The sequence below is a fragment of the Neofelis nebulosa genome, chromosome 7, assembly GCF_028018385.1.
Source record: "Neofelis nebulosa isolate mNeoNeb1 chromosome 7, mNeoNeb1.pri, whole genome shotgun sequence".
Classification (NCBI taxonomy): Eukaryota; Metazoa; Chordata; class Mammalia; order Carnivora; family Felidae; genus Neofelis; species Neofelis nebulosa.
In genome coordinates, this window is record NC_080788.1 from 116404143 (window position 1) to 116429209 (window position 25067).

Sequence of the window (25067 nt, forward strand, 5' to 3'; positions counted from 1 at the left end):
ATTAAACCTGTTTTTTGGAAGACAAAAAGTTAAAGGGTATTTTCTGTTCACCTGTGTGACATCTGGACATAGTTATCTACACATAGAATGGGTGAGGCTGCAACAGGCAGTATCTTCTGACCAGGAATCTTGGGCTGGTCAGTCAGAAAGTGGCTTGGCAGGGTCACAGGTCCAAAGACCAGGAGAAGCAGAGGAGGCGACAGGAGCACAGGCCTCAACATCATTAATAAAAGCACAGTTGAGACTCTACCCCTGACTCTGACCTGGTCTGGGCCCAGACTGCCCTAATCCGTTGTGAGGTTGGTCTGTTTAATGATCAAGGAGTCTCAGCACTGTGCTAAAGCCAGACTGGCAAATATACAGGCTAAATCAGAGGGGAGGCAAGTCCCAGTCTTGTGGAAAATCACCTTGAGGGCCATGTGCCCTGCTTTAGACCTCACAGTTGGGTTTTAGTGGATTCTTGTTTTTAATTTTTTTTTTACACTTATTCTTTTTTTTTTTTTTTTTTTTTTTTTTTTTTTTTTTTTTTGAGAAAGAGAGCACAAGCTGGAGTAGGACAGAGAGGGAGAGAAGGAGACACAGAATCTGAAGCAGGCTCCAGGCTCTGAGCTGTCAGCATAGAGCCCGGCACGGGGCTCGAACCCACAAACCGCGAGATCATGACCTGAGCCGAAGTCAGACGCTCAACTGACTGAGCCACCCAAGGGCCCCGAATTCCTGTTGTTTTTAAAGTTTCTTAAAAGATGTTTAAGTTTGGCCTTCTCAGAAAAAAGCAAGTGGGAGGGATTCACCTCCTCTGCCTGGGAGGAGGAAGGAAGTGCCCTGTCACAGACAACCTCCTGATTGACCTCCGTGGCTCCATCTGGTCCAGAACTTGAGAAAGACCCAAATGTTGAAAAGTGGGGAAGAACCAAAAAAACTCTTTGGCGAGTTTGATTCCTCATTATCCTTGATGAGCTGATGGTAGCACAGGGTGATAAATTCCCTTTCTAGGAGGTACAAAGGAAATCAAGAAGGCTTGACAAGCTGCTGTTCCTGTGGTGGCCATGTGAGAGAGTGGTCTAAGATTGTTTCACGAGAGTCCCATCCCCCACAAGACAGAGGAAGAAGAATATCAGATCAGTGGACTTTGTAACTGTGGACTCCCTTCTACCTATGCCCACTTGTCACCATATTCCTCATAACTGTTGGTTCAGAGGTTGTAAGAGCTTCATTCCCCCTAAAAAAACCCAAACTCCTTTCTTTTTCCTTTTATATCTCCTATCCCTGTGTCATGGTAGGGTCAGGCCTGACTTGAGCCCCCACAGAATGTACAGGGTTCACCTCATGGCATGTCTTTGCTAACCTTAAAAATAAAAGTCAGTTATTTTACCAGTAAAAATGGGTTTACTCAGTAATAACAGAATTGCATTTTGGGACATGCAAACTGTGGTAAAACCGCAGACAAACCTAACAAAGGAGAGGAACTTTATTTTATTTTTATGGAGAAGAAGGAGGAAGTTGGGAGGGCTTTTTTTTTTTTTTAAATTTTTTTAATGTTTATTTTGTTTATGAGAGAGAGACAGACAGAACATGAGTGGGGGAGGGGCAGAAAGAGAGGGAGACACAGGATCCAAAGCAGCCTCCAGGCTCTGTCAGCACAGAGCCTGATGCAGGGCTTGAACTCACAAACCAAACTGAGAGGTCAGGACCTGAGCTGAAGTCCCTGCTTAACTGACTGAGCCACCCAAGCACCTCTGGGAGGGGTTGTTTTGAATGAAAGTTCATTGGAGAAAAGCAAAAGTTCCGGGTGATGATGATTTCTCATTGGCTGAGTTACAGGGGTAATCAGTTTCTTGTAGGAGATGCAGTGTTCATCTTTGGGGGCCTGCCATTGAGGATTCTTTCCACTGAGATGTTCTGTTAGGGGTCTGTGATTGACCGTTCCTCCTATAATGGACGTGGAGTGGTAGGGCTCTCCCTTCCATCTGCCTCTTCTACCTTCCTGAGTGTACTTTAGTGAGGCTTCTCTTAATTAATTTTCACACCTCAGACTCACAGTCTGTTAGTTACACCTTGTGTGTCACAAGGACCCAGTCACATCTTTCTTCAGAAAGACCATTTAGATCTTTACCCCTCAATTACTGGTGAGTGTTTTTCAAGGAACTGTGGTGTTTTGGTGGGTTTAGGCCATCACCTCGGCTGCTCTCTGCCACCATCCATAGCTAGAAGTTGACAACAATTATTTCCTTTCGGTATTGCAGTTGGATAGTGCCTCTGTGAGTAGCAGCGTCCCGTCGAGCAGCTGGGAGAAGGACGCTGCCTGACTGCTGTTGGGTGGCACATGGCAGAGGCTGATTATTTGGGGCTTGGGCAAAGATACCCCAGTGACCCTGTGTGTTCTGGGAGCTGGCAGAAAGTCAGCCCACTGCCTAATTCTAGGTCACATCCCCATTCTGCATTTAGTGACAACCTTCCTTTCCCGTGTTCCTCCAGGAAGATTTTCAGTCTTAGCTGAAAATGCCTCTGACTACTCTTAGCACTCAGAGATTAGTGAAGGAAACTGTCTGTCTTCCCTTCCCCCTGCTGCTCTGGGAAAACGTGGGCTCACTTGAGATATGAGCTGAGTCCTCTGGGCACCGGTAAACTCACCAGTCCACACTTTTCTCCAGACAGGAATTGCTGCAACTTTTGTCAGATGTATCCCACCCCCATGTTATACTTTTGTAGGGCTTGGGGTAAATATTTTTCTGCAGGCCTCGGTAATCAAGGAGCTTTGTAAGAGGGGAAGGACAAACCAGAGTTTGGAATCCAGACTCCTAATGCTTAGTAGCCATGTAACCCCAGACCCATTACTCAATTTTCAAAGCTTCAGTTTCTTCATCTGAGCAAACCGAGTATTTTACCACCTTCCTGGTAGAGTGAGAAAATTAAATAGGATGGCAGCTTTAAAGTGCCCACGGTGGTGCCTAGTGATACACGTTAATTCTCTTCCTCTCTTCTACCCTGTTGAACAACAGAAATCATTAAATTTGTTTTAAATTTAAATTTGTGTTTCTTGGAGGCCTACTGTGTGTGCTTGGCACTGGCCTTGGCATTAGGAGTTACCAGTAGAGTCTGAAATGAAACCACAACTTGGATCTTTGTGCCCGAGTCCAAGCCAGACTGTTAATTACTGCCTGCTTATCGGTTTCCCTTCTGGAGTTGGACAGTGCCTTAGGCCGCAGGTTGGGGCCTTCCTGCAGAGGACTAGCATGCATCCTTCTTGGAGGTGGGGAATTCTGAAGGGGGGAGGGCAAACATATGTGCAGTTTAGTTAGGTCATAGGATGAAGGAGGTGAGACCAGGAAGTAGTGGTTGCTGAAAAAAAAGAAACATCATCCACTTTCCCTTAACTCTTTCACTGCCACTCTCAAGGAGTGCATAGTCACATTTGTTCCTGCACATGGAGTGGCTTGGCTCCTAGCTCTGCTGTCATCCCACTCTCCTGTGGGCTCTGCTCTGTAGGTCACCGCACTGGGCGGGGCAGTTCAGACACCAAGTGGCCCAGGCCTGGAGGGAGTAGGATGAAGGCCAGTGGTCCTCCAGGCTGCCCTCTTTTTAGCAGCCATGACAGGAATTGGAGGGGTGGGGGGGGGCGCGGTGTGCAGCCACAGCTGGCAGCCTGTTCCCCTGTGTCCTTGAGCTGCGAGAACAGGAGGAGGTAAAAGGGTAACAGGCCATATGGAGGCCATTTGTCGGTCAAGAGCAGCCCGTGGGGAAAGGGGCTGGTGTTGCTGAGCTGCAGCAAGGGGAAAGCAAAGACCCCCCAAAGTGCTTGTCCTGCTCTGTTCTCTGCCTGTGCTCTCTCCGAATGGCCAGACAGTCCTGAAACAACCTTCTTATCTTTGCTAAAGCTTTGCCCTACCCCATTCTGAAAATTGGAGGTAAGGGTCTGGTTAGCTATGTGAGAAGGCGTGTACCTCACATGTGCCAGTCATCGTGCAGGCATCTTGTAGGTGAGCAGTTCTATCATGCCTCTAAAACACTACTTGGAGGTGCATATGCCTCTCAGGGACTAAGGCTCGAAACAGTTTAGGCATTTGACAGGGTTGCAGATGGGGCCCCTGGGTCAAATGTAGATTCATCTGGCTGACCTCCAGGACCATGCTCTGACCTGTCATGGCCCTAGTCCTGTCAGGCTGAGAGTATATTTTCATGGCATACACGAGATTTAGAGAACATGAGAGGCACCATGCAGAGGGCTCCTCTTTGCTGTTGTCTGTTCTTGCCTCATGTCGAATCAGAAACCACATGGCCCTTTGCAATTAAAAACATGACAGTGCCTTGAAATGTGGGCAGAATTTTGCAAGTCAAAGCAGTTTTCTACTAAGCATCTACGAACTGCCAGATTCTATGCCAAGATCTGGGGATACAAAAATGAGTGGAACAAATGCTTGCCCTACAGCTTGGGTGGGTGAGTGGGTAGGTGGGGATAGTGGAGAGGTGGGGGAAGGACTGACCTGTGAGAAAGTAATTGTTGCAGAGACAACGATGTGGTGGTAGTTTATAGAGAAGAATGAAGATGTTATGGGAACACAGAAGAGGAATAATAAGGCTACTGTTTATTGAACACTGAGTGTGTGACAGACCCAGTACCAGGCGCTTCACCTGTGTAATTGTGATTAATCTGCTCAGCCACCCTGTGAGGTAGACACCTGTACTTTAGTATCCCTATTTTACAAGCAAGGAAACTAAGGAATGGGCAGATGTGCCCACGCCCCACACGGTGGGTAGCCGTCGGCAGCGTGACTCAGTGCTCTCGCTCTAGGCCCATGTTGATAGTGCTACCCTGTGCTGCTTTGTCCTCCGTGGCAGTGCCCTTTGGAATGGTTTTCTAGAGTGGGTGACCTTCGAACTGAATCTTGAGTGGTGGGTGGCATTCCAGCTGAGCCATGTGCTTTCAGGTCAGGGTTTAGAGGAGAGAAACAGCACTTCTTTCGAAATGACTGAGGGTTTGCTGGCTGCTTCCAGGTTACGGGAATAACCTGCAGTGGGCTGCAGTGAAGAAAACATTCCCCCTCATTGGCTCTGAAGCCGCTGGCTGGCATTTCCCCTTTCCTGTGAGGCGGAGGGAGAGAGTGAGGGACCCCGACCCAAGATAAGACTGACAGGCTCTGAAGCCAGACCCATTTGTGAGTTACTAGTCTTCCGGAGCAGGGCTTCCCCTAGGTCTCTGTGGGGTTGGGGTGGGAGGGTGCAGTGGGGGTGGGGGATACGGTAGGGGAGTAAGGGGGTGCCTGGGAGGAGCAGTGGGGGCAGCCTAAGCCATGGGCGGGTTCCCCCTTTCCTCCAACGCCCCAGCCCCAGGGCCACACCCTGGGAAAGGCCTGAGCTGTGGCAGTCTGGCCCTCCCCCAGTGCGTGGGAAGTTCTCATGAGAAAAGGGATCCTGGCTGGACAATGGCTTCCTGTCTGACTGCTGGGAAGGTTTGTCTTAGAGGAGAGGAAGGTTGCAAATGGCATGAGAAATGGTCTCTCCCCTCTCGCTGCCGCCTGTTTTAGACTTCTGACTATTTGAGTGGGGGGTCAGGAAGGCGGAAAGCCAGGGAAGTCCATGGACAGAAGCAGCCCTTGGGTATCTCTTGAGTAAGTGAACTCCTCCTGCCTGTTTCCCTGTTCCCACTACACACCCAAGGCAGGAATCTGCCCAGATGGATGGATGCAGGAGCTTCTGTGCAGACACGATGCTTTCCTCAAGCCTCTCACGCCTTGTGCTCAATTTAAAGCCTCCATGGCTACATGTAGGACTTTGATGAAGGAACCTTGAGTTTGAGTAGGTGGGTGAGGCCAGCAACTCACCCAACTCAAAACAAATTTGCAAATGTCAGAAGAGACCTCAGAGGTCATCTGGTTCAGTACCATCATGTACTGGAACTGAAGCTCGGAGAGGCCACTGCCCACAGGCAGTAAGTAAGTACCCTTTGTTACTGGCCTCCCTTTTCAGGATGTGGATGTGGGAGGAGAACCTGGGCCCGCAGACCCTCTGTTTCTGCCCAGTGCCGTGGAGAGGGAAGTCAGCCTTTCGGGTTCACACGTGACTCTGCCCCTTTCCTGCTAGGTGGCCTTGAGCAAGTTTCTGAACTTCTCTCACTCTCACTCAATTTGCCCATCTGTATAATGCTGTAATAATATGTTTCTTACAAGGTCTTTGTGAAGCTTAAATGAGTTACACATGTAAAGTGCTTGGAATGGCACTTGGCATTTATAGTAGATGGTTAATAAATACGAGCTGTTAGTACTGAGATTTTTAAAGGAGGCTTCAGAAAAAAAAAACTTTTCACTATAGTCAGATGTGATTATTACCCTGCACCCCTGCCTCTTTGCATTTGTCTGGAATGCCCAGTCCCAACATTCTTGGGAGGTTTTCATGAGGAGAATCACCTTCTCTTTGAGCCTTTTCACACTATAGTATGACTTTTCCTTTCACATATAGAGTAGCTAGGTGTTCCAGAAGCTCCAGGCCTAGTTTATCAGGGGATGAGCCACAGAATGGAACCTGGTGTCCTGCCCTCCCCTGCAGGCCCAGGTCAGCTTAGTGGTCAAGCCTGCAGCCTAAGAACCAGAGTAGAGTGCCTGTTGAATCCAGCATCATTATTTACAAATGTGTGTTTTGGGGCAAATTACTCAACTCAGCTGAGCCTCATTGTTCTTAGGAGAAAATACAGTCCCTGCTTCATGTAAAGAGAGAACTCACAAGAGTGCCTGGCACATGTAATAATCTATTTGCAGTAATTATTACTTTCCTTGTTTTATGTCCAAAAAACAAAAACCCCAAACTGCACATTTGAATACCCTTTTTTGTCTGTTTTTACCTTGCTTTTTTCTCTGGCTCCGCTTATAATAAACTGTTGAGGGCTACAAGTAGAAATTGGACCTTCAACATATCAAGAAGGGATTTTGAGAGCAAGCACATAAACAGTACCTTTTAAAACAACCTTCCGGGGGGGGGGGGGGGGGGCGCCTGTGTGGCTCAGTTGGTTGAGCTTACAACTTCAGCCCAGGTCATGATCTCACAGTTTATGAGTTCGAGCCGCGTGTTGGGCTCCGTGCTAACAGGCTCAGAGCTTGGAGCCTGCTTCAGATTCTGTGTTTCCCTCTCTGTCTGCCCCTCCCCTGCTCATTCTCAAAAATAAACAAACATTAAAAAAAAAAAGTAGAACAACCGGCTAGGCCCCTGGGCGGGGGCGGGGGGGGGGGGCCCTCCTGCCCCTGTGGCGTGCTTCTGAACCTTTCCACTGCTTTCAGATCGCCAGACTCCCCCTCTGACTCTCAGACAAGGACTCTTCTCCTGGATCTGTGCTGTCCAGTACAGTGAATCCAAGCCCCATGTGGCTACTGAGAACCTGAAGTGTGGTTAGTTTGAGTTGAGATGTGCTGACTTAACTATGGGAAAAAAAAATTAGATATCTCTTTAAAATAGAAAAATTTATATTTTATATAAATTAGGTTAAATAAAGCAGATTATTAAGATTAATTTCATGTGTTTCCTTTTACTTTTTCACCATGGCTACTAGAAAATTTTAAATTACCCATGTTGGGGTGCCTGGGTGGCTCGGTTAAGTATCTGACTTCAGCTCAGGTCACGATCTCACGGTTCGTGGGTTCGAGCCCCGCATCAGGCTCTGTGCTGACAGCTCAGAGCCTGGAACCTGCTTCAGATTCTGTGTCTCCCTCTCTCTCTGCCCCTCCCCCGCTCACGCTCTCTCTCAAACTCTGACCCTCCCCTGCTCACACTCTGTCTCTCTCAAAAACAAACATTAAAAAAATATATAAAATTACCTATGTGGCTGCATTATATTTCTGTTGGACAGTACTGCGCTGGATGTGTGATATCCATCCATTCCTTCCTCCCATCCTTATTTTTTCTGATCCTATTTCTCTTCTTTGCCACTGGTTCTTACCTTCCTCTGGTTGCCAGCAGTGCTCCTTACCGGAATTAGATGGTCTCTGACAAGGACGGCCCAGGCTAATAGAAGAGTTCACCTTTTAACACTTCCTTCTTTGCTTTGCATTAGAGTTGGCCGTGTGTGAGTCTGTCCTCTCTAAGCTTTCTGAGGGCACAGTCTTGTCACATTTACATTTATGGCCTCCTAGAGCAGCCTGTGGAGAGATGGAGGCTCTGAGTTACAACCAGAGACATTTACAATTCTGCCTCCGTGGTGTCCCTGATTATTACGACTGCTGTGTTGGTGTGCTGGGTTTGGGGAAGCCTTTTTCTTCTCCCCTTAATTCCCAGGAAAGCTTTTCTCCAGCCATCCTTTCTTTGGATGCTTTGATTAAGCACCTACTTCTCTGTGCTTAATGTTATGTTCTAAATGCTACTGCTCTGATTTTAGTCTAAAACTACATTATTTCAAACTTGTGCATGAACACTGACCAGTTTCTTAAGCCCTCAGTCAGTGTTTTAGAGCATGGTGTTTTCTTGATAACTGACGTCAGCCAGAATCTCTTTTGTTGAGTCTTTTTTTAAATGCACCAGGTATTTAAATGTCTATTTGCCTTCCTCACACTGACCTTCACACTCCCTACTCCTCATACCTCATTTTGAAGGGGCTCAAGTGCTCGTTCAAGTGTGTTACACTGAACAGTTTGATCCGGGGCCCTCTCCTGGAGCTCATTTTGATTTGCTTGTTACGGAATCTTATAAAGTTGGTTTTGTTTACTGCCTCCTCCTTCTAAGAGGCTGGTCCTCAGGACACAAAAGCAAAGCCCATTTAGAAGGGCTAATCAAGGGTTCTTGTTTTCTACTGAGGGTTGTAGGCTGCAGTGACTTGGAGGTGGAAGGATCAGCCAGCTTATTTTGCATCTTCTCTGTCTGCATCCTCCCCAGCTGGCTGAATCGTCTTTCTCTGAGGCCCCTGAAGAACTACTTTGCTGCTTCCTGTGCTTACTGGAGGCCTAAATGGTTGTAGGAGATAATGGAAAGCAGAGAAGGACGCTAAGGAGAAATAATTGATTTTTTTCCTGTAAAATTTCTATCTTCTGGCTTTCTCCCTCTCTTTTTACAATTACGCGGCTTGACCAAATCAGATGAGTTCATTGTCTTCTTGCAGTTTAGAACAGAGCTTAAAACTCCCTCTGAGAACCTTGGGTTGTCAGAGAGAGAGGCTGAGATTAAGATTAAGGTAGCTTCTTGCCCAGGATGGTGGCTTCCAGAAGCCTCTGGATGATTATTTGCTCTTCCTGATGTTCTTCCATTTCTTGTTAACCCAGGCATCACTGAGAGGGTCCTTTTGAACACCTGCTCTTTTATAAGACTTTTTTTTTTAATTTTTTTATGTTTATTTATTTTTGAGAAAGAGAGCACGAGCAGGGGAGGGGCAGAGAGAGAGGGAGACACAGAATCCGAAGCAGGCTCCATGTTCTGAGCTGTCAGCACAGAGCCTGATGCGGGGCTCGAACCCACAAACCACGAGATCACGACCCAAACTGAAGTCGGACGCTTAACCAACTGAGCCACCCTGGCGCCCCGAACACCTGCTCTTTGCCACAACTCTCCCACTCTGCTGTTTGCCTGGGCAAGAAGGCCATATTTTTTTCTTGTGTTCTTGGTGTCTTAACATGACCTTGCCCCCTCCCCCCCCCTTTTTTTTTTAATTTTTTTTTTTTTAACGTTTATTTATTTTTGAGACAGAGAGAGACAGAGCATGAACGGGGGAGGGGCAGAGAGAGAGGGAGACACAGAATCGGAAGCATGCTCCAGGCTCCGAGCCATCAGCCCAGAGCCCGACGCGGGGCTCGAACTCACGGACCGTGAGATCGTGACCTGAGCTGAAGTCGGACGCTCAACCGACCAAGCCACCCAGGAGCCCCCCCCCCCTCCTTTTTTTTTTTAACCTCCATAGCCTCCTTACTTCCCTGGACCGGGGGCAGCCTCTTTGCAATGCTGAGCCCTATGCATTTGACTGGTTTCCTTTAGCCTTCACAGATAATGTGAAAGAACCTATGTGCATGTATTTGACCGTACTAGGGTTGCTGTACTGTTGACAAACTTTAAGGCTCCCTCCAGCTTTGTCCATCTTTGATCAGATTCAATTCTTCTTATAATTCTCCCCTTCTCAAGACCCCTCAGAAGCTTCCCTTGTCCTTTGAACATGTTACAAACACCTCCTGTTGCGGTCAAGACTGTCTGCAAGATGGTCTCATTGCTTGTCACTTTTTTTTTTGCACTAAACTTTCCTTATGCTAGGTGATCTCATAGGTTTTCTAGATTTGGGCTTTACCGGCAGGAATACCAGCAGCAGGAGTGGCTTTAGAATCTGCAGCTTTTCCTCTGAGACCATCTTTCCCAGCACATTGGACCTGTGAGTGGGTCCTGCCTGCTTTCGGAAGCTGCCCTGGGGTGCTCAGCATTAATTATGCTGAGGAAATGACCCAATTAGACACAGTGCTAGGAGAGCCAGGGGATCTGTGGCAGCCTTGTTGCCCTGAACAAAAGAGGGAAAATGTAAAGAGTAAAGCAGTTTACAGAGGTTCCTTTGGAAATCCAGCTGGACAGCTTTTTGAACTAGTTGGCCAAAGTTGCAAGAGGCACCAGGAGTGTGGTGGGTCTGTCTTCCTCCTGTTTAAGACTTTGGGTGAGGTGGGTGGCGTGGGAAGAATCTGGAGAAGGCGTGTCTCTAGAGGGCACTGGGGCACTTACTTGGGCTCATCTGCTAGTTTCAGAGAAGCTGCCCAGACCTCTTCTGTGCATCCCTTTGGCACCCACCCTGGCGTTATTGTCTGATAAATCTTTTTAGGTGATTCTTTTCTCCTCATCTCAGCAATACACACCTTGAAGGCAAGGAGCCATCATCTCTTTTTCAACATGACTTACCCCCCAACCTGGCTGGCAGTCTGCCTGCTTACTGGCAGTCTTTAGGTTGAAGGGAAGTGGTATTTGATAAGAGGCCGTAAGGGCATCTCTGTGCAAGGGAGCGGTGGGCAGTCTTGTGAGCGGGAGAGGGTTCAGTCAGGCTCCAGGTCCGTTAGAGGAAGTGGAAAAAAAAAAAAACACCAACAGTTCTTATTTTCATACCGATGTTCTTGTGATAATCAGGATGGGGGCAGGATATTTGTCAGCAAAATCAAATGTCCTTTGGAATTTTCTATCTTTTATATTAGTAAGGCTTTTGGAAAGTTGAAGTTCATGGTACCTGGCCATCCTGCCAGCATGTCTTCTCCCCCAGCCTAGCCTTCCAAACAGAATTTCCTTTAGTGCCCCTGCTGTGTATCTCCTGTTAGGGCTAAGCACACCCACAGTCCATTGCCTGACTTTTAACTCTGCAGCATCAGTCTAGGATTGGAGGTGCAGGCCATGGAATCAGAGGTCACCCTTCTCATCAGGCCGCTTAGACCTTCCTGTTCCTCTGACTTACTGCTACAACTCATCTACTCCAGGGTTTTCACCACACTTGGACTCCGTTTGCCTAACTGACCTGTTTGAAAGGAGGTGACCAGGACATGCATACTTCTTAAAGGCCCACTCAGCTCCTGGGGTAGAAGCAGTGTCTGCTGGTGGAAAGAGCACAGGTTTTAGAGTCAGAAGACTCGACCCTGCTCTCGGGTCTGCCCTTTACAGTGCCTTAAGATTGGCTAAAAGTCATTTAACTTCTGTGGGCCAGTGTCCTCATCGACAAAGGGGAGTAATGATAACTAGGTCTTGGAGCTGTCAGAATAAAGGGATAGAAGGTGAAGATGCTTTTAAAGCTAAATAGTCTCGCCTGAGCGAAAGCTGTGGGCTTTACTGTGGGATGGAGACCAGTGCTGGCAGGGACTTCTCCAGTCAGGAGGAGGGCAGTACATGGGGGCTTGGGAAGGCCAGGAAATCCATCAGAAATCCCCTCTCAGGCCACGAAGGCACATTTTTATCACACCTTGGCGTCTTTTCTGGTATTGTTATCAGAAACAGGGCTAACGTTTCCCTTGCACAGGTTGACAGTGTTTTACCACCTTTCACTCTGATTCATTGTGTGTTTCAGTAGGTTTTATCAAAACCATATGATGTGCTAGGTCTCTGAGTTCACGACTGTCAGAGTCTGTCACTCCCTCATGGGTGTGGTTCTCCCAAGGCACATACAGAGCAAGAGGGGAAATGTTGCAAGCAGCCAGACTTTCCCTGCAGCCAGCGTGCTTCCTTTTGTCACTGGCAACCTGAATTTCCAGAGTTTGGCCAACAGCCTTTCTAAGAGAATGGCTCTCAGATCCTTCTGCATTTCCTGTCCTCCTCAGCAGCACGGACAGGATCCCCCTGGGAAACTTCACTGCTGTATCCCCACACACTCTCTCTCTGTCTTTGCAGTGTGTTCCCTACCCCCGGAGCCAGAGAATGGTGGCTATATCTGCCACCCCCGGCCCTGCAGAGACCCCCTGAACGCGGGCAGCGTCATTGAGTACCTGTGTGCTGAAGGCTACATGTTGAAGGGTGATTACAAGTACCTGACATGTAAAAATGGAGAATGGAAACCAGCCATGGAGATCAGCTGCCGTCTCAATGAGGGTTAGTCTGGCAGATGAGAAAGGGGGGCTGCTGGAGTTCTGCTTCCTTTAAGCTGATGGGAAGTGGCGCCCACTTCCTCCAGAGCACCTGTGCTGTGGGCGGTGTAGCTCCTTTGATGCCCCTCAGCCTCCCTTCCTTTGGGATTTCATGTCTTTGTAAAAGACGTTTGGGGTTGCTGGTGCGTGTCCCACTGCATTTCAGCTGAGCCACCGAGGGGCTTGGTAGCTTTATCGAGGCATCTGTTCTGCTTTGTAAAGTCTCTTTGATGCTTAGGATCTCTCGTTTGCCCAGCCAAGTGCTGGTGACCTTTGGCCATGTTCTGCTAACACCTTCTGGAGTGTCTCTTTTATATTATTTTTCTTTGAATGGAAATGGACTGTTTGTTATAGAGCTACAGTCCAGCTGGACAGAAGACCCCTCCTGCCTCCTCCTGTCATCCATGACAGGAAAATCCAACTGTCTGCAGGAAAGTATGTGTCCTACAGCTGTCTTCGTGCCTCACACTCGGGCTCCTAGACCATGACACCCTAGAGATGGATGGGGACCAGCCCGAGATTTGCAACTGAAGTTACAGGGTCTTAGAACAGGGGATCACAGCCCAGTTCTTACCAGTTTTCCTGCCATATGTGGGGAAACATGGGTGGGACCTAGGATGGTGGAAGGCTGTGTCCATGCACATGGTTGATGCCTACCAACCTGCTACTGAGGACAGGATCAGAAGTGGTTAGTAAAAGCCAGATCTCTAGGGGCATGGGAGGTTAGGTGTGAGATGGTCCTCAAAGGTCTGAAGTGAAGAGAATTTTAGATTCGAGAACAGGATGGGGAAATGACCCCTTACCTTATGTGTAAAAGCTGCTCCACACTTAGACTTCCAAAATGGCCATGGCCATGGCACCGTGCAAGGGACCTTTGACGAGATCAGCTATGGGGCTCACATGTTATGGGTCTGGGCACAGCACCCTTCTGATGATGGTTTTATTTCTGTAGACAAAGATGCCCACACATCACTTGGGGTCCCCACGCTGTCCATAGTTGCTTCCACTGCCAGCTCCGTGGCACTCATTCTCCTCCTCGTGGTGCTGTTTGTGCTGCTGCAGCCGAAGCTGAAGTCGTTCCATCACAGCAGGTGAGGCCCGTGGTCGGGGGCAGCGGGCATCGCCATGAGGCCTGGCCTTTGACTGCAGAGGGGTGCTTGTGGGCTGGCAGCCTCTTCTGATGTGTGTGCCTAGGGGAAGGGGAGGGCCCTGCATGTGTTCAACTCCTGGATATGCCTGGCACTGTGCTTATCATTTTGCTTATCATTAGCTTAATCCTCATTGGATCACTGCAGATAAGGAAGCTGAGGCTCAGAGAGATTAAGTCAAGGTCGTGACTCCTCTAGATGACGACCACCTGGAGATTTGAACCCAGACTTGTCCAACCCCCAAGCCTTGTCATTTGCCCTATACCAGTGGCTCTCAAAGTGTGGTTCCAACAGCATCGGCATCACCTGGGGACTTGTTAGGAATGAGAATTTTCAGGCCCCACCCCAGACCAACTGAATGAGAAACTCTAGGGCCGAGACCCATCCACGTAGTTTCATAAGCCCTCCAGGTGATTCTGAGGCAGGCTCTGTTTGCGAGCCACTGCCCTGGCCCCCTAGTTCCCAATCCTGACTGCACATAGAGGCATCTGTAGGGAATTAAACACAAATACCAACACCTAAGCCTCTATCCCCAGACATTCTGATTAATTTGGTTTGGAGTGGGAGCCTAGCATTAGTGTTTTGTGTTTTGTTTTTTATTTTATTTTTTTTAATTTGTTTTTTTAATGTTCATTTATTTTTGAGGGAGACAGAGCGTGAGCACGGGAGGGGCAGAGAGAGAGGGAGACACAGAATCCGAAGCAGGCTCCAGGCTCCGAGCTGTCAGCACAGAGCCAGATGCGGGGCTCAAACTTACAGACCGTGAGATCATGACTCGAGTCGAAATCGGACGCCCACCCAGGCGCCCCTGTTTTGTTTTTGTTTATTTTTGAGAGAGAGAGAGAGAGAGAGAGAGAGAGAACGAGCGGGGGAGGGGCAGAGAGAGGGGGAGACAGAGGCTCCAAAGTGGGCTCTCTGCTGTCAGCATAGATATGGGGCTTGAACCCATGAAACGTGAGATCACGACCAGAGCCAAAGTTGGACGTTTAACCGACTGAACCATCCAGGCACCCTGTGGCATTAGTGTTTTTTAAAAAGCTCCCAGTGGTTTTAATGTGCGGCCAGGATGGCAACCACTGTGCCATACTGTGCTAGAAACAGAGGAAGTGGGGGTTTTTGCCCACCTTTGTCACTTTCCTTTTTTCAGTTGAGTGCGCTGCCCACAAGTCGTCCCAGACTGGGTAGATGGGGGAGGGGGTGGCAGTGGTGGGGGACTGGCCCTGAGGGTATCCCTTAGGGGAAACTCTGCCCCGGGGCTGTCACGGCCCCCTGCAGTTTTTTGGGCTGCCCCGGCAGCTCCTCATTCCCCTGAGAATAGTTGATGTGCACTCACAGCCCTTTATCAGTCACTGTCGTCATCCACAGGCACAGAGGAACAAGCTAAGTTGTGTTAAATCAAACGCTTCCTGGTCTGGAATTTACAGACCAGGCTCAGGCTAAGTTTCATCTTTGTGTACTTGTGTGATTTTTCTTTCTTCTTTCTATTTTGTTTTTTTCGGGGGCCGGGGTGGGGGGGCAGGTAGTAGCTATTTGTTTTTTCAAGGTTGTTACACAGTTCGTAGAATGAAGAGGAACTACTTGAAAGAATTGGCTATTTCCATGTAAAGTCAAGCTGATCTGTTTGTTGCTTCATCCAAATTAGGGAGTATTTTCCCTTTGTAGTTACCTGGTAAGTGTGTTAAAAGTAATTGGCTGCCTGACTTGAGTGGAAGAAAGATTTGTTTGTTTGTTTGTTTGTTTGTTTATGGGCCCTGTTCAAATTTTGTACTGTGTTACACATATTACTTTTTTTTAATTAAAAAGTTTTTTTTTTAATGTTTATTTACTTGAGAGAGAGAGAGACAGAGAGAGACAGAGAGTGAGCAGGGGAGGGGCAGAGAGAGAGAGAGAGACAGAATCTGAAGCAGGCTCCAGACTCCAAGCTGTTAGTTGGAACTCACAAACCATGAGATCATGACCAGAGCCAAAGTCAGATGCTTATCCAACTGAGCCACCAAATTAAGGCACCCCTTAATTTTTTTTTAATGTTTATTTATTTTTGAGAGAAAGAGAGACAGAGCATGAGGAGGGAGGGGTAGAGAGAGAGGGAGACACAGAATCTGAAGCAGGCTCCAGGCTTTGAGCTGTCAGCACAGAGCCCGACATGGGGCTCAAGCTCACAAACTATGAGATCATGACCTGAGCCAGAGTCGGATACGTAATCGACTGAGCCACCCAGGCGCCCCCACGTATTATATTGCTTTTTAAACAACAACAACAAAACGCATTTTGAATAACAGAAGCTAAGCACGTACCAGAATGCACAGTGCTTTCTATGTGACCTTGCCATCAGTTTCCCTTCCTTCCAGAAACCTCCAAGCACTTCTCAGTACCACTTCTGTCATCCTCACAGTGTCTGTGCCATTTGAATTGGTAGCATAGATTTTATCTGCAAGTACAGATGAGGAAATTAAGAGCTAATAACAGTCTAGCAATAGTAATGTGGTCCAGTCATGGAGCTTCTGTGTGTTCTGGTGTAATACCCTGAGGAGAGCACAGCATCACAAATGATACAGTGTTCCAGGCAAAAATTGACTGGAATCTTAATCCCAAGGAAACAATTAAGTCCGGACTGTGGGCTGTGGGACATCGTAGGAGACAACTGGCCTGGATTCTAACAAAAAGTATCCTTGTCATGAAGGAGGAGCTATCGTGGACTGTTCTAGAGGAAAGGAGATAGAATAGGACTAACCGCAATGCATGAGCCCTAATTGGGTCCTCGAAAACAAACGAGACTGCAGCCGAAACAGATCTATTTTGGGGTATTTAGGAAAATTTGAATGACAGTATTATACCATTGTTAAATTTCAAGGAGGTAATAATGTTGCAGGTATGTAGAAGAGGTTCTTCGGAGGAGTGTGCTGCTGAATAATGTTCTATTTAGCCATAAATAACTTACTTTCAGAATGGTTCAGGAAAAAAGTGTGTTCGTATCAAAAAGTGATAAAAAAAAAAAGGTGTTTGCATAAATAAATCTCACACAAAGTTCAGTAAAAGAAGCCAGATACACATACACATATGTACACACACATTCATTGTATATCCCATTTATATAAAGATCAAAAATACGCAAAACTCAACTGTAGTGTTGAGGGGTTCGTTTTAGGCAGTAAAACTATTGAAATAGAAAGCAAAAGCCTGATTGTCATGTAAGTTAGGATAGTGGTTACTTCCGGTGTGAGGAATAGGAAGTCATCGGGACAGGAAGCAAGGGTGTGTGGGGTGCTGGCAGCATGCTCTTTCTTGACCTCGGTAGGGGCAGTACCTTTGGGATAAAACAGTAAGCTGTATATTTTTCTATTTTGTGTGTGTGTGTGTGTGTGTGTGTGTGTGTGTGTGTGTGTGTATGTTGTAATTCACATATAATTTTTTAAGTAAAGGTAAAAAGGTAAAAAGGTAAAAAGGCAAGCGGGGCACCTGGGTGGCTCAGTCGGTTAAGCGTCCAGCACTTAGTTTCAGCTCAGGTCATAATCTCACAGTTCGTGGGTGCGAGCCCCACATCAGACTCCACTCTGGTGGTGTGGAGCCGGCTTGAGATTCTGTCTCTCCCTCTCTCTGCCCCTCCCCCCCCCCCACATGTTGTCTCTGTCTCTCTCAAAATAAATACACTTTTAAAAAATTGAATAAAATAAAGGGCAAGTACAGTAGCTGAGTCACAGGAATGGAATTCTTCACATTTTGACTCCGGCGTCCCAAGACCACAATGCTTCTTTTCCCTCTCCTTTTTTTAACCACTGCTGCATGGAAATTTAATTCACACACCACACAGTGTGCCCACTTAAAGCATTCAGACAGTATACTCACAGATATGTGCAAGCATTACTCTCTTACTTTCCTGTCCTCCCTGTGCTGCATAATGGCTTTATTTCTACGTCTCTAGGTTCCTAGTTTTTACACCGTATGAGAGGACTGGGTGCCTGGGTACCCAGAGGGTAAGAGCCCAGGAACTGGATTCACATCCCAGCTTCTTCCCGCACCAGCTGTGTGACTGGGCAGGGTACTTGACTTCTCTAAGCCTCATCTGCATTCTTGGTGAATCTGTACCTGAAAGGGCTCACCTGTGGGTTCAGTGGGATAAAGCGCTTAGTGCTGTGCCTGGCACGTTGTAAGTGCTCAAAACTGGTTGGCATTGTTGGTGTCGTCGTTGGTATCTATTTCTTTGTGTATTTTTATTCTTCCTTTGTCTTTTTCTCTTCTGGATGCAGGCGCGACCAGGGAGTATCTGGAGACCAGGTTTCCATCATGGTGGATGGAGTCCAGGTTGCGCTGCCGTCCTACGAGGAAGCTGTATACGGCAGTTCCGGTCACTGTGTGCCTCCTGCTGACCCCAGAGTGCAGATCGTGCTGTCAGAAGGGTCTGGGCCCGGTGGGAGGAACGGACCAAGGGAGCAGCAGTTGCAGGACCAGGGGGCCTGTTCCTCTGCAGGCGGAGAGGAGGAGGCCCCGGGCCAGTCTGGACTATGTGAAGCCTGGGGCTCTCAGGGCTCAGAGACTGTGATGGTGCATCAGGCAACCACCTCTTCCTGGGTGGCCGGCTCAGGGAACAGCCGAGTGGCATACAAAGAAGCCCCAGATTCAGAGAACAGTGACATACAAAGCCTTTTATCCCTCACATCGGAGGACTACACAGATGGTAGGTGGTCTGCACTGATTGTGAATTATGAGCTGCTCGGGGGCCTTGCTGGGAATGAGGAGGGACTGTGAGCCTCTCTCATAATTGGGTATTTGGAGGCAAAGGAAGATAATACCTGGGGGATTAGCCTGCAGAATAAGGCCTCACCCTCAGTTCCCGGCAGGGCTTTGGGCTCTGTGTAGGAGACTTTTGACTGTTGTCTGTGAATCTTCGTAGTTTAGAGTTTCCAAAACTATTTGTGGTCACAGGCCTGTGCTAAATCAAAGAGAGGACAGCTGGCTGGAGGCGGGAGTAGGGTCTGTTCTCTTGTGATGATTTTTATGTTCCTGAAAGGACAGGAGTGACAAAGAGGTATGGGGTCATGTTACAGAGAAAACTGGAGCCAGTCTTTCTTGCTCGGGATTCAGCAGTTTCATTTTCAACAGGACCGTGCAAGTCCTGTGCTAGTTGGTTTTCTTGCACTGTGTCAGTTAAACCTCACAGTGATCCTGAGAAGTAGATACTATTACCATCCCTATTTTACGGATCAGGATACTAAGCCCAGAGGAGGTGTCACTTGCCCATTGGTAGTAGCTGAGCTGGGATTAGAGCCCGTGTTTATAACCCCACAGTGCCATGCTACCTCTCAGGTGACTCTGGGTTCTTGGTGGCAAGCCAGCCATAGAAGGAAATTGCCAACTCCTGACCTACCTGCCTCTTCTGGGGCCTGGAGAATTGAATATCGGGATTGACTCTGTCACTTTAAAAAATATCTTTATATGAAACCCCCGTGCTTTTCAGGATGCAGGCTAAACCTAGAGGTTTCCCTTTTGACAGTAGGTTTCTGCACTTACCAAGCCCCTCCGAAAACCAGTGAGGAAGACTTATGTGCCCTGGAGGTCCTGGGTGCCATTAATGTCTGAGTTTGAGAGTATCTGAAAGCAGAGAAGTTGGAAATTCTTGAATGCAGATCATATTTAGGAGTTTCCTGAATCAACAGCATGCCTTTTTTCCTCTTGGTGGGATATAGAGCTGGGAAGGGGCCATTACCTAATTGACCTGCGTTTAAAGATGGAAGCCAGTGACCCAATGGACAGCCAGCTATGCATGTTATGTGTCTGTACATTTTTTTTTTTAATATTTATTTATTTTTGAGACAGAGAAAGAGAGAGAGCATGAACAGGGGAGGGTCAGAGGAAGAGGGAGACATAGAATCTGAAACAGGCTCCAGGCTCTGAGCTGTCAGCACAGAGCCCGACGCGGGGCTCTAACCCACAGACCGCGAGATCATGACCTGAGCCGAAGCCGGACGCTTAACCGACTGAGCCACCCAGGCGCCCCTGTGTCTGTACATTTTTAAAAAAAGTTTTTTTTAATGTTTATTTTTGAGATAGTGAGAGACAGAGCGTGAGCAGGGAAGGGGCAGAGAGAGGGGGAGACACAGAATCTGAAGCAGGCTCCAGGCTCTGAGCTGTCAACAGAGCCCGACTTGGGACTTGAACCAATGAACCACAAGATCATGACCTGAGCTGAAGTCGGACACTTAACCGACTGAGCCACCCAGGCGCCCCTGTGTGTCTGTATGTATTGACACAGGTCCCAAGTGTACTTCTCAGCCCTTATCTTTGCTAAGGAGCCCTGATGGTGCTTGCTCCTCTCCCTTCTTCTCCTCAGTACCTTGCTTTGTTCCATTTATTGAACAAACATTTTTGAGAACCTATCTTGTGTCTGGTGCCAGTTAGATTTCTGAGATGATAGAAAGTAATTTGAAACATGCTGTCTGCCTGCATGGATTGTCTTGGGAAGATCGGGCCTATGTTCAAGAAATATGGAACCAGCAGTTGTAGGGTCTGTGTCAGTGTGAGGGGCACAGAAAACAAGATACATCGGTCATTGCACACTGCCTGTGCTGTCTGAGGCTGACAGCACCGTAGGAAATCAGGACCATGAGGCATCCGTGTAGCCCGATGGACATAAAAGGAGACCCGAGACCCAGGGAAGGAAGTGAGTTATTCGGTATCACACAGCTGGTGATTGGCTCTAAGGAGGAGGTAGGACCTAAGCAGGGCTCAGCAGCCTCATAGGGTGAGATTAAGGATAGAAAGAGAAGCAACTAGACCAGCAGAGTCAAGGCAGACAGGAGATTCAAGGTGGTGGGACCAGAGGGGGTTTGAATACTAAACATTCAGAGTTTATCACACAGGTAGGGGGAGAGATGAGCAAGGAAGGCCTAAAGAAGGGGCGAAGGGGTAGACTCCTCTAGAAGGTATGAGTGAAACATTTTGTTTCTTCAGACCAGGGCCTGCATGGGAAGCATGCAGTGGGATCGATCAGACGTGCTGCAGAGAGACCCAGCAGGGTAACCACTGTGCTTTCCTTCCTTCTCTTCCTGCAGATATCCCGCTGTTGAAAGAAGCATGAGTGCTGCCACGGGCCTCTCCTCTCTGCAACGGTCCTCTCTGCCCCTCTTCCCTCTCCCTGTGGGTTTGAGTACGCCATACTCCAGCCACCCTACCCGGATACCTGAGCTGCCACCTGTGTATCTGTGTATCTCTGTATCTCTGAGGGCCTCCAGGCCCACCTTGCTGGAAACTCAAGATGATTCTCGCCATCTGCCCGCTGGACAGCTGGAGGAGCTGGCATTTTGCCTACTCCAGCCTTCCCATCTGTGTCGGAGACATTTGAATGTGCTGGACTGAACTCTTCCTTTCCCTGAGCCCTCTGGGTCCCCTCCAGCCAGCTCTTTGGCGGCAGACCCCACCAGCCTGCGTGGGCCTGAGAGCCGCTGTGTTTACTCGTGCCTTCCCCCACCCAGCCCATTCGGTTTCCCTGTCATGCAGGCTTGTTGCTGTCCTACAAGCCTTGGTGGCTGCACTGCTGCGCTCCGGCACACAGAGGGCCAGGCCTGGGTCTGGGTCTGGCCTGTCACCTTTAAGGGCTGGCACCACTGCCCTTAGCAGGAGCAGATCCAAAAGTGGCTCTAATTAGGGCAAGGATGTGGGTGCCCGGGCCTGCCCTGGGTTGACACCCGTGGCACATTTCTTTGGCTGAGGTTGGAGGATGTGGAAAATCACGCCAAAGCTATCCCAGCACCCAGGTGTCCAGCTCAGAGGTTCTGGCCCCTGGCCCTGTTGAGTTCCTGAGAAGTGTTGACAAGATCCTGAGGGAGGGAAGGAAGGTGGCTGATGGGCGATTGTCTTCCTAATATGCAAGTTCTCACTTCCTACTTCTAGCACCGGCCTTCCTGGCCTTGGTCTTTTCTGTTTCACTGGAGTGTGAGGGGAAGTGGCCTGCTGCCTCCTGGGTTTGGTCCTTGGCAGCCCCAGCTTCCTTGCTGCCCACAGGGGCCCGAGGTGAATCATCGCTGGGATGGGAGAGTTGCTGAGGTGCCACGGAAGGTCTGTGTGGCCAGTGGCATTTGGGGCACTTTGCCCCGTTCTGGGTTCGTGGTGACGGAAGGGAGCCCGAGAGGCACAGACCGAGTCCCCAGGCAGCTGCAGGCAGCTCCAGCCCCGGTCCTGAGGGTCCTCGTCACCACAGTCACGTGCCTTAGTAACTGTGCCCAGGAAGCGTGCTGCTGCTTGCTGCACTGCTGCTTTCCCTGCTTGTGTTTCCCCTGCCACCCTTCCACATGCCAGCCCACCAGCGAGTCCCTGCTCTCTCCCCTGGCCCCCCTGCCACCCTTCCACACGCCAGCCCACCAGCGAGTCCCTGGCACCTGGGGGAGGGGCCAACACTCCTGTGCATCCCCCTTGCTGGTCTGCAGCGGGTGAATGCTTGCGAAGCAGCCTGGCTCCGGGTCCTGGAGTCGGAGCGGGTGGGCTCGGTGCTCCCAGATGCTCCTGCTGGGGGCTCTCGCTCTGCCACGTGTGAATGCTGACCAGGGCTGGGGTGGCAGAGCTCAGCCAGGCTACTGTCATCCTCAAAAGACGTGGCATTAAAGAATGCTTGTTTCTGTTTTGTTTTTGAAGCGCTGGGGCCGGGAGACTTGTAGCTGAGCCCACCTGCACCTCTGCTGCTCCCCAGCCGCTCTGTTTGGGATGGTGAAAACAATAAAGAACCCAGTCTATTTTCAGTACCTGACCTAACAGGGTAGCTCCAGGCGTGGTTGGCCGCGAAGATTAAGAGGAATGGCCTCCTCTCAGCCTCCCTCGCCACTCTCAACACGCACTTTACCACCTGCCCGCTCCCGGCCTCCTGGCGCCACTGTAGTCTTCCTTCGCTCAGGGTAAGGGCAGTGCCTTCTGGGCCTGCGGGCAACCCCACACCTCCCCCCTTCCCCACCCAGGAGCCCTCACGTGCTGTGCGCAGAGCCCTGGCTGGCGTGTTTCCATGCAGAGCAGGTTGGTGAAGGTGCTGGAACACAGAAGCCTCTGAGGGACATGCAGCAGACCAGGGGGCCTGCCCTTGCCTCCAAAGAGGCCATTTCCGGAGATGTGCCTGTCAGCGGTTGCTGGCACGGGGCCCATCTGGAGGGTAGGGTCCCTACAGACCCTAGTTGCCTCCTTTACCCACAGGGGTGCCCTGTCTTCCTCCAGAAAAGACAGCAGGGACAAATGGCGGTGGGGGGCGGGGGTTGGGGGCGGAATCCAAAGTCTCATTGTTGAGCCTGCAGCCTGAATTCTAGTCTAGAATATTTTTAAAAATGGAAGATCTTACCCTTTTTTATATCATTACTCTGGATCTTTCCTTCCCTAAGAGATTATGCTATTTGAGGTTTACTCAGCCGAGTAGGTGACGAACTTAGCCCTTGGGGGAAAAAATGAAAAATGAAAAGCCTTTCTTCTGAAGCCTTCTTCCACCTTGCTCACCATTAACACTGTCCTGCGGATCACAAGCCCAGACTTGCCTACCTGGTAGGAAAGAAAGTCTGGATAAATGGGAACCTAGCATACACACACCCTTGCCACCTCTCTCCCATCCCCTCTGTCCCTGGCTTTGCTGAGGCCCAGCTCCCACCTCCCACCTCCCACCTCCCACCTCCCGGGGCCTGTCGGGGGAGGATCCAGGCCTCCCATTGCAGCTGACATCCTTGCTGGCTTCTCTCGCAGTTCTCTTCTCTGAAGCAGTTTCTTAGCCATCAGCCAGGTGCTGCTGTTTCTAGAGCTTCTGGGGTTTGTCCCTTTCAAGGGATTAGGGACTCCACAGCTGCCTTGAAGTGGGGCCTGGCTGAGAGACCAGGGCAGTGGCAGGTGGCAGGCTGTTGGGCAGGAGGCTGCCAAAGGATCCCAGAGCAGGTGGGAAAACCACGGCCCTGGCTTTCCCGGGCTCACCTCTAGGGGAGTCCAGCAGAGGGCTTGTCCAGGAGGGTAGCCAGCACCAAAGGACTAAAAGTGTCTTTTTGCACACATGAGCTGACTCAGTGGTTTTCTATCCTGCTGACTTGCCAGCGACTTTCAAGGGCCAGTATGTGGTGAAAATCACTTAAGGTTTCCGTCCCTTTCAATGCCTTAGTTTAGCAGATCGGCTCTCTCTTTTGCCATTTCTGAATGTTGTGTGCCGTGTTCCCATCTCACTGGTGTGAACTGTGAAATGGACTGAGTCCCAGCCACTTTGTGAGTTCTTTTGGCTTTATAAGGCACTTCAGTGTGCATTCTACTAACACTCCATTTGCAAACAGAACTTAAGCTAATGTTGTCTTCTCCATTCATCCTCCCCCTCCTCTCCCTTCTCCCCCCCCCCCCCCCCCCGCCAGCTTTAAAGTTCTGTGGAGAAGCCTGATGGCAAGACAGACAAAGGTAGACTTTTCCTGCTTCTTTAGTGCTGGCACAGGGATCCACAGGCATTCGGCCTTTCCCCTCCCTCCCAGTTCTGGCCACATAGCAATGTCTCCTCCGTTCACAGGGATATCCTCACATAGAGAATGGGATATGCTGCAAACACTGCTACATCCTTGCCTTTCTTTCCTCCTGAAAGAGAATAAAGGGCCCGGAAGGGAAGTGCTACACAGGCTTAAGTCCCCGTGTGCTTGTGAGGACAGTGAGGCCAAGGGCTTCTGGGACTCCCGGCTCTCAACGTAGGGCCAGTCTTTACTGGGGCCCAGGGAGGGGCTGAACTAGACTTTGTTTGGCCGAAGCACAGACTGAGTGGTAGAGTAGCTGATTCCCTGAACAGGGAACGGCAACAGGCTCAGCTTTGCTGGGAAGCTGCCGCTCTTAATTTCCAGTTGAAAACCTAGAAGAATCTTGAATGGAAACCCCGAGGTTGAGCCCTCTGTCTGGCAGCAGAGCTGGCTGGAGGGAACGGAGGGGCACAGCACTCAGATTGCCAGGCCGGAGGAGAGATGGACGCGGGTTGCATGGTGGCCTACCACACCCCGCCCTGGCTTCTTTTCACACCACTGTGGAATCCTTTGTAGAATGGTACTCCTAGATGATGGTTTCAAACGACACATGCATCATTGACTCTGTGCAGGATGTCCCTCAATCAGTTTGGGTTTGCTTTATTTTATTTTATATATTTTTTGGTATCCTGTACATTGCGGTGGGTGTGAAGATAGTATTTTAATATTTGTACAAAGTTTAATTTAATTTTAATTGTTCTATGTATATAACTGCATTTCTAAATAATAATTAAAAAGGTTCTTATGAAGGCAGTTGTGAGCGATGTGATCCTTCCAGGAAGTTTTCATAGAAACCCTCGAGCAGGAAAAGCCTAGGTGGTAGGAGTTCCTGAAGTGGTGACGCACCAGCTCTGGGGAGGGGCTGCCTAGCAAGAGGAGACAGGACAGGGAGA

General features: G+C 49.2%; 1 protein-coding gene across 4 annotated transcripts in view; it reads left to right on the plus strand.

Moving 5' to 3' along the window:
- SUSD6 (sushi domain containing 6) overlaps positions 1-24923 on the plus strand; it is a 100035-nt gene extending 75112 nt beyond the window's left edge. For all 4 annotated transcript variants that reach the window (XM_058739468.1, XM_058739469.1, XM_058739470.1 and 1 more), the window contains exons 3-6: positions 12301-12498; positions 13486-13624; positions 17926-18353; positions 20728-24923. In XM_058739468.1, coding sequence (XP_058595451.1) covers positions 12301-12498; positions 13486-13624; positions 17926-18353; positions 20728-20753 — 791 coding nt within the window. In that variant the 3' untranslated portion in view covers positions 20754-24923. The remainder of the gene's footprint in view (positions 1-12300; positions 12499-13485; positions 13625-17925; positions 18354-20727) is intronic.
- The last annotated feature ends 144 nt before the right edge of the window (positions 24924-25067 follow it).